This window comes from Austrofundulus limnaeus, unplaced genomic scaffold (genome assembly GCF_001266775.1).
Source record: "Austrofundulus limnaeus strain Quisiro unplaced genomic scaffold, Austrofundulus_limnaeus-1.0 Scaffold3, whole genome shotgun sequence".
Taxonomy (NCBI): Eukaryota; Metazoa; Chordata; class Actinopteri; order Cyprinodontiformes; family Rivulidae; genus Austrofundulus; species Austrofundulus limnaeus.
Genome location: NW_013952405.1, coordinates 6,464,734 through 6,474,508, shown reverse-complemented (window position 1 = coordinate 6,474,508; position 9,775 = coordinate 6,464,734). Strand labels below are relative to the sequence as shown.

The 9,775-nt window shown below is 36.7% G+C and overlaps 1 protein-coding gene across 3 annotated transcripts in view; it reads right to left on the bottom strand.

Annotated features, from left to right (window-relative positions):
• Positions 1-9,775, bottom strand: part of cpne5a (copine Va) — a 90,232-nt gene that overhangs the window by 13,085 nt on the left and 67,372 nt on the right. For all 3 annotated transcript variants that reach the window (XM_014019812.1, XM_014019821.1, XM_014019827.1), the window contains 4 exons: positions 7,603-7,649; positions 6,809-6,990; positions 4,695-4,822; positions 873-975 (listed from right to left, as the gene is read on the bottom strand). In XM_014019812.1, the coding sequence (XP_013875266.1) occupies positions 873-975; positions 4,695-4,822; positions 6,809-6,990; positions 7,603-7,649 (460 nt within the window). The remainder of the gene's footprint in view (positions 1-872; positions 976-4,694; positions 4,823-6,808; positions 6,991-7,602; positions 7,650-9,775) is intronic.

Genomic DNA, 9,775 nt, shown 5'->3' with positions numbered 1-9,775 from the left:
TAATAATATTTTGCCTTCTAAGTCAAACTGACTTAGAAAACAAAAGTCAAAGTTGGAGCCTAAAGGAAAGATATTGCAGGGGGGAAAAAATCAGTTTGTTTTTCACCCTGGAGATGATTTTGTACAAGATGAAGACAGATAAGTGGCTGAAAGCTAAGCTGCAGTGTTTTGGGRATAATCRGAAAAGAAAAAGAAAAAACACGGTYACCTGTAAGCCATWAGGAGAAGTAGTAAAATAACAATCCAGTATTATGCAATTTTTAGTAAAAGCTCTAAAGTAGCACAGCACAAAGCCAAATTGCAGACATTAGTGTTGCAAAGAACATTTTGTTCATATTTCATCTGTACAGAGCAAAGGCTGAATGTAAAGTTAAACAAAAAAAAAAAAAACAGGAACATCCAGACTTTAGCTCTCTGAAGGCAGGAAAGCCTGGTCCTGAGAGGCAGCAGAGTTCAGGTTGAGCAGAGCAGCAGACAAGATCTTAAAAGGAAGGTGTGGCTGTTCGAATGGTTTGATTAACAGTCGCAAATTCCCTTTAAACCCAGTCTGCTGGGGGTCAAAGCACCGCTGCTGTGGGGGGTGGGAGGGGCTACCTGCCCAACGACAAGCCTTAAATCTGAACACATACTGCAGGAAGAAAAGGCAAAAAAAACATGCTATTTGTTCTTCAAAAGGTGACATAATTTATGCACCCTTGTTAAAATTCACGTGAGAGTGAGAAGAAAGACTTGGAGAAAGGTTGAGAGACAAGAAAACAAACATAAATCCTCAAATCTAGCACTTCAACTTGGCGTATTAATTCTCAAAGTGAAACAGATCACTGATTAAAAACAAAAAAACTCCTGAAACACGAACATCCCTACACACTTACATTCACAATAGCCTCCTTGGTCTGAGCCATGTCTGAGATGACTCCGTCAGTGATGATGAGGAGGACGAAGTACTGAGATCCATCCTGAACTGCTTCTGCATACCTGAGAGAAACAAACAACCAATCAGCAGAGAGCAGCTGCAGTCGCTGGAAACCGCTAAAAAAAGCCTCCAACTTTGTGGCACTATAAAACTTTTAGGTTGGCATTAAACAACCAGAAAAAAGTGTGTCAAAGATCATTAAAAAACATGATTCTCTTCCGAGTGAGTGACAGAAAAGCGTAATATAAACATGTAAAAAAATAAAACTCAAATGTGCTCTATAGCTCTTTAAATCTCAAAGGTCTATCCAGACGTTATTACAAAACCCATCAGAGACACCACAGAGAGCGTGTCCTAGTTTCAATTGCCCATCGCTGGCTGCTCTATGAATAATTTATTAAACTATTTATGCAAGTGCAGCAGTCTTATTCTTTCAGAACATTATTGATTGCCTGGCACTCATTTGACTGGATTTGATGAGCCAGAGGARAGCAGAAAGAACAAACAAAATAAAAAAACACAAGTAGGTTATTGCCAGAGCCAAGGACGGGTCAGAGGTCAGACCTCAGCTCTGGCCAACAGTTTGATAAATTTGACTGTGAGATGCTGACATTTTAATCAAAGGGTCTGCGAGTCAGTGACAGCAGCAAGAGCGATGAGCGGTGTTCAGAGATTAAAGAGACATTTGTCCTCCTCAGCTTCTTTATTTAGCAGAGACATTCAGGAATATTACCTGAACTGAGTGTAACAGATTCCTTCACATACATTAAGAACATTCACCATTTATCATCTTACTGCAGTTTTAAAAACAGCCTGTGTTGTGCATAAAACACCATTCCAACATCATCAGCTGCTTTAGTACATTCTTGTAAACAGAGTTAAATTTTAAAAAATAACCACATAAATAAGGAATTACAGCTCTTATGTAACGTTTGAGTCTGGTCACAGTGTTATTGTAATCCTTTCACAACTGCTTTCAGGACGGCCTTCTCAACTTGCTCTGAGTATTTTAGTGCCCCTTAAGATTCGTAACACATTTGTGAAAACAATGGGGTTTCATTCCAATTGTAGTTATAACAAACTGTTGGTAAAGTAAAAAGTGTGACTTCATAAATACGTTCAATTGCTTCAAACTTAACACTGTTCAGAACTATAATGTGATGTTTTATTACAAGTGAAATCCTTCTGAGACTCTTTTATGTTTGTATTTTTATGCTTGAAATATACTAACTGGGCCTTCAGGGGAGTTGTTGTTGCAGGGTTTGGGGTGGACGATACATTCAATTTACTTGTACCGACAATTGTGCTTTTAGGTTTCTCAGCACCCCAGCCTTTATAGGCAAGAGTCTATGTGGTTTTCTACACTATAATTGGACATTTGTGGATATATTTGCTTTTCTAACTTTGCATCTCAGTTGGAAGAAGAACTCTTTCAAACTAATAACAATGCAAAAAACTTCCAAATCTAAACCAAACTGGTAAACTTGCATGGACACATAACTTAGATCAGACTTGTAATTTTGTAAATCTGCAGTATTGTTTCATATTTGTTATTAGCAACCAGATTGGCAAATTTCTGCTGAGTTGAATTCTTAAAATGACAAAGGTAATCCAAAAGTAATTGGTAAATAAGTTGATAAAAATAGGCGTAAAGATAAATGATAAAAATGAAATAGTTTCTTACAAAGTGGAAATCACATTTTGATTCAATTTTTAATGTATAACTTTATTGCATAGACAAAAATAATATACACTTGGACCCTAAATTTAACCAAGTAAATTCATTATTTTTACACTGATTTGGACTTTTATTTGTTTGCAAACATAAACCTATTTTTTATATTAATCAATTAACAAATACATGTAAGTAGATGGGACCTAACCCTCTTTCTGCAATGAAACAAAAGATATGTAAACATGAGAATCACAAAATAGTGTGGAAATGTAAACATGTATTGTTGTGCGTTTTTCAGGCCACTGCCTTTTCAAAGTGCAGAAGTGCAACCACTGATTGAAAAACTTAATCTGGACCCTGCAATCTTGGATAATTTAGACGGATTGCTAAATTGCCTTTTATCTCAAAGGTTCTTGAGAAACTGATGTACAGTCAACTGATGGACTTCCTGGAACTAAACAACATTCCTGAGGTTTTTCAGTCTGGATTTAAAACTTTACACAGCACCAAGTCTGCTCTTTTAAGAATTTTTAATGATGCGTGTTTAAGTATTGATTGTGGTAATTTAGTTATTCTTGTGCTTTTAGACTCATGGGCTGCATTTGATACATTTTATTTTTTATTTCCCATGGTGGTTTAGGTCTTATCTTACTGCTTGTACATTCTGTGTTAACCTCTGTGGCTTCAGATCTTCTTCTGACCCCCATTTGTGTGGAGTTTCTCAGGGATCAATCTTGGGTCCTCTTTCTTTATACCAACTTCCACTTGGTTCCATCTTCAGGAAGCATGGTACAGTACACATCTCTACTGTTATGCAGATGATACACAGATTTATCTACCTTTTAGTAGAAAGGATGACCAGTCAGTCAGAAACTTGCATGACTGCCTTGATGAAGTTCAGGCCTGGATGTTGATGAATTTTTAAAGTTTTAATGAAAAAACAAACAAACGAACAAACAAAAAATGAGGTGTTGGTTTTTGGTAATGCCTCTGTTTCTACCTCTATAAATCTTTGCTCATGTTTGTAAGCTAATTGCCACTAACTTAGGGATCAAAGCTGATGCTAGCCTTAAACTTGACTGTCAGAGAAAGGCAGTGGTGAAATCTAGTTTCTTTCATCTGAGGCAGCTGTCTAAATTAGACCAGTTTTTCTACAGCACCAGTTTGAAACAGTGATCCTTGCTTTTATTACAACTTGACCTTTCAGAGCTTTTACATCCATGCACACCTTACAGATCTCTCAGATCTGCTGATCAGCTTCATGTACCTAAAACCAGGTTTAAGCTCAGATGGGATCAGGCTTTTGCAATGTTTTTATGGAACAACTTGCCTTTGTACATTGGAGAGACTTCATTGCTTTTAAATCTTCACTTAAAACCCACTATTATTCTCTGGCTTTTCCTACAGCTTAGGATGTTAATTGTTATGGTTTTTATCAATTTAAATTTAATTTGTTTTTATTCCTTTTATCTTTTACTGCTGAGTGTTTGTTTTTACTGTATTTTATTGTTCAGCACTTTGTTCCTTTGGAGGAATTTTTAAGGGCTTTAAAAATAAATTAGACTAGATTGGATTTTTAGTGAACATACTAAATATTGTCAGCAGCTGAAAACATGACAAATGGTTTTGGGTTATATATCTGTCAGCAATATTACAGTTGTTTCAACCCCAGCATGAGGACTTTCACATTTTTAAACAGTCTTTAAATGTATTTTCTGCTCTGCAAGACCTTGACATTTGTCCTGAACAGTGAATTTAAGTGTTTTCCACGTACAAAAAGCTCTAATATTGAACAGTGTGACTCATCAACACTTTGTGAACGGCAACATGACATGAAATCAGTTCCCCTGCAGTTTACGCCACCTTACCTTCACACTTTCATCACTTTAGAAGTCTAAAAATAACATGGTTAGCACTCAAACGTCTGGCCCCATACGCCTGATTACCATTTTTTTCATCTCAGCCTGGCAGCTGACTGTTTGTTTTCCCATCATTAGTTCTGCTCAATTCCGAGAGAAACTGCCACTTTCTGACTTAATACCTCTGATAGTGTGGAAACAGACTGTACTAAGATTTATGGGCTGGGGTAGAGATTTGTGTTCATACTTTGCCACATGATTAAYGATGGGAGCGAAGTTGGTGGGTCCGTACAGCTGAACCGTCTTAAGGCTTTGGTGGTAAGCTTCAAGAATCCCCTCGATACCATTACAGTACGGGTTCTCAACGTTGCCATTCTGAAAGAAACAAAACAAGGGCATCACGGTAGCAAAAACATATAAATTACAGGAACTGACTAAAAAAGTATCTTTTGTTAAAAATAATTGATAATTCATTAACTTGATACTAAAATTAACAGTTTCAAGTTAAAGTAACTTGAAGTAACATTTTGTCTAAAAACAAGTCAAACTTTTAGCAGAAACATGTTTTAGACATTAGGAGCTCATTTGTGTAGACTGTAGAGGACRTCATGCTTTTAAAGTTATGGACCTTCTCTGCTAATATTAACATGAATGAGATTATTAGATTGGGCCAAGACAATATAAAACCMTGCAGAGTCATTAATATTGTGGAGCAGACCAAAAATACCCTGTTTAACTTCACATTTTGTCTGCTTGATTTATTCAAGTTCGTAACTGTTGAGGTTTAATATTAACTAAAGTAGTATTCTTTCATACAGGGGTGTCACTTTTAAGATGTTTCATAAGCCCAAACAACAATAAAAACAACATCCCTTATTCGATTAGCTTTTAGCTTAGCCTGTAGGAAGACTTCTGCCCTTCTCTCAATACTGTGTTCTATGAATGATGTCACGCTACCAAGGTACTCACTACTACTTCACACATCATCACTTCTAAAATGACAATTTTATCCCTTTAAATCTTCACGCTTCTGAGACAAGCTGGATTTGGAGAATTTCAGCCAATCTTTCAGCAGATCCTTTTATGTTCTCTCTAACAGTTTCTTCAGATTAGAGGTCGTGAGGCTCAATAAAAGTTCAACTCAACCTCTGAAGGAGACTCAGACTTCTTCCTGTCTGATCTGATTTGGTTTTAGTTTTGTGAAAGAATCACTGTCCTGTTGGAATGTAAATTTTCCGTATAGTCTTTGGTCCTGAGAGATCTGGAGCACTTAAAGATTGATCTTGTTATTTTACTGATTGGCTGAATAGTAACACAATTTCTTGTATCTTTTTTGCTTCACTCATCTGCTCCTTAAACAAAATGAGGAGAAAACTGAAAAGAGACTGAATGTGACTGTTTAAATAACATATAATCTATAACACAAAAAGACAGGAGTTGTAAAAAGACACTTTCTTCACTACTAATACATTATTCAACACTGTTCCTCTGTCAATAATAGTCCAAAGCCTAAAAAATTGTGGGTTTTTTTTTACTTGTGATAATGCTCACTGAGAACAATGAACTACTTCTGAAATATGAAGCTAAAATAGTCTTGTCTCTTCAACAAACAAGATTAGACTTCAGCTTTTCAATTTTAGTTTAGCTAATATTCTATTACATAAAACTGATGCAGCAGTTTGCTCTTTTTTCCCCTCAAATCACCCAGATTCCTCTTTTCAACTGGATCTGGCGCAGACTTCAGGGCTGAGTGACATTCTGAGGAGAAGGAAAAAAGCCCCCCGGAGACGTGCTTGTCAAACTTTGCTTCAAATGCTGTCTTCCCTGACCAGAAGGCAAGTTTTAAACCAAGACCGTAGAACAAATATTGCACCAAAGATTGTAACTTTACACTGGAGCTCGCTTACATGATTTCACCATGAAAAAGTTCAATTATATGGTGAGATGAATCTTAATTTCCTAGTTTTAATAGAAGCATGGAGTGATGCAGATGTTACCCTGTAGACACACTCCTCATTAGGCTGTACTACGCAGCAGCCAGAGTACATTAGCTGGCTGAGGGGAGCTAAATTGATTTAAGAATCCTTTGGCCCTACAGAACCTAATTTGCACTATAAAGGGTAAATGGAATTCTGTCTGAATTATGCATGTAAGACGTGTGGTTGCATTTATGCCCAAAATGCATAATCCATATTGCTCAGATAAACATTTTTACCCAAAAATTTGATCTCAGCTTTAGTGTTTGGACCCAAAGAATCTCAGCACCAGTTCACAATGAGTTCGGGGGGACAAAAACAAACAAACAAAAAAAGAGGCTTAGTTTTCCGCTCAATGTCTAAAATAATCTGATAGTTTACTCACCAGTGGGAACTCATGGGATACCCTCCAATCAGGCGGTAGCTTAGCACCAAATCCCAGGGCAGGAAACATCTTATCGCTGTCGTAGTCCTGGATGATCTCCCCAACAGCCTTCAGAGCCATGGCATAGGCATTCATCTGATAAGGGTTCATGTAGTGCAGCGAAGTGGACTGCGATGGATTTCCTTTGGAGACAGGAAAAGTTAGAGTCAGTGATGCAAACCAGCAGGCTGGGAGCGAACTGACAGCTGCAAAAGGAGAAACAGAAYGAACCAAAACTAAACAGGATGCTTTGAATCAGAGATGGAGCTGAAAAGAAAAGAAACGCACCTGCAGCATTTTAAACATTGGGATTCTGCAAGTGACTGAGGAGTGGGAAGGACAGTTTTTATGGTTTTCTTTTTTCTAGTAAAAGAACTGATCTGTGAGCCAGATTGTCACAGAAAATACTTTTAAAAAACTGAACTTGTTAACTTTTAAACATAAGAAAGGAGCTTATATCAAGTCCATATTTCATCAGGAAATGGTGATTTGTAAAGTTAGAAATTAGGGATTGTTTTTTTAGTTTGCATGAGACAAAAAAAAACACGATTTTACATTAAAAATTCTGTTCAGAAATACTTGAGCTCTGTGTCCAAAATCAAAAGCATCAGACCACGTTAAACATGCAAACACTTCAACAGAAAAAAAAACACAACAGAACAATAAAACGAGGTGAGATCAGAAGCAGAAAGGAAACTCATGACATAGTCAAACATCTGATGATAAATGAAAGCACAGCGGGGTTTGGCACTCACCGTTTGATGCTGTGAAATCAATGGCCACTGTGAAGTGAATCTGAGTCCTGGAACACATGAACAAGGAAAATGTTAACAAAAGGGAGGCAGAAAAACTCAAATCTGTAGTTTAATGAGGCTCTCCCAGGTTTCCTATGTGCTGCACTTTTTATCTGAGAAGAGGTGTGACAAACGTACGCCCAAACTCCATGTTTTTTTAATCCACCTTTATTATCTACTTTCACAGCTGCTTGTTCACCGCCATGCTCAATTATGCAAAACAGGTTCTCGTCAAGCTTTTAATAAAGTTAAATTTCATCCAAAGGATTTTTTTATACTTTAAAGTGCTGTCTTATTCAAAATCCTACATAATGACTGCTGTTGGAAACATTTCTGCACACAAATGCAGCTCTGAAACAGATACAAACTAGCAGCAYGAAGAAAAACACAAGCAGATGGAAGAAGCTCAGCAGATCAGTGTCGTCCCTTTTCTTTTGGGTGATTAAGAGTTTAAGACTAATTACTCAGTTTGTTTATGGGAGTATTTYACCTTTAAATACTTAACGGCAGACTGGAAAGTTAAAGATTTAACCAACAAAGTCTGATGAGCAGAGTGGATACACCTGAGCTTAATGACAATCAAGAACAGGTGTGAGTGGGTGGGACAGGAGCTGACAAGCAGAAACTGAGTAAAAATAATGATGACACAGGAAAAAGCACAAAGGAACAGAACTAAACTTTAAGATCATGTAGCACAAAAAATAACCAAAATAAAATTACTCAAAAAACCCAAAGTACTATCAGAAAATATCTAAAGATTTTAATATCCACTGAGTAGAACCAGATCATTTAACAATTTCACCAATTGTTTTCATAAATGCATAATAACTGCTGCAGCAAGCGTATTTATGTCACACTGAGTGAACTAAATTTTAAAGTTTCAGGTTACAAACATTAAAATAATCCTTTTTTTAAAATCTGTTTTGATAAACTACCTCACATGTTAAAAATCTATAGTTGTCATCAGCCTGTAACCATTATAGAAACCAGCTCTTTGTCCAACCTGGTTGTTTTTGTATAATGAATAATAAGTTCTGGTGTCCCACTCACTCCATTAAAGCTGAAATAAAACCCTAGTTTCTAAAAACTATGCAACATTTTCTCTTCACAGGTATAATAATCACCAAAACCTTGAAAAGAAACTAAACACAACCTGTTTCCCCAGAGAGACAAATAAAGAATAAAGGGAAGGGGCACTTAGAACAAAGTGTGTGCCCTTTCGTTGTGATTAACACTGATTGCCTCTTCCTGATTCCAACTCCATTCAGATATTCACACCAGCGCAGCGTCTGAGATAATGGCGGCTTCCTGCTGCAGAGACTGACCTCAGCTCATTAATCAGCATTGAGCTGAAACGCTCAGTCGACAAAGGGGAATTGTTACGTTTGCATGCTGCCTCAATTTAAAAGTCTCTGCTGATTTCTGTTGCTTGTTTTAAATGTTTGGCAAAAAAAAGCATGGAGGAGAGATGGTGTTAGCACGTTGATGAGAACATCGAAAGACCCAGAGGACACAGATGATCATTTTAAATGGAACCTCGGAGATTAATTACTAAATTCTCCTGTTCTGTTAAAGCTTYAGTAAAGCAGATTAAAAAACTTGCTTAAGATGTTTTCTCATTTTAGACACTCCATATTACATGTGACCAATCTAACTTTATTAATAAGAAGTTATGCATCATGGGTTTTTAAAGCAGCTATAAATAAAGTTTTCATCAAAAAATCCCATTCTTAATTCAGTATTGACCTTTTTGTCTGATGACCCCTTTATTTTTAAAGTGCTTAAAATGTTCTGAGATGAGGAATTTTATTTTTTTATTTTTTAAGTGTTGGGAGGAATAGCACAGAATGAATGATTTCCTCATGCCTCAGATGTTTCTGTGCCTAAACTTGTCCTGTTAGATGCCTTATCACTGCATTATTTACAATTATTACAGCATTTTATCAAAGTGACTGGAGGATAAAGTAAAGAAATAACGCTAGACCCATTTAAATTATGTCCTAGATCCTTGTCATATTTCTCTGAGATTACAGTTTGTTCTGTAGAGCTGAAGACTCATTGGGCCTCATGCAAGAACATGTTCGTATTCTTGTCCTAAATTTCTCTTACTTTTGTTCGTACAAAGGGTTCGTAC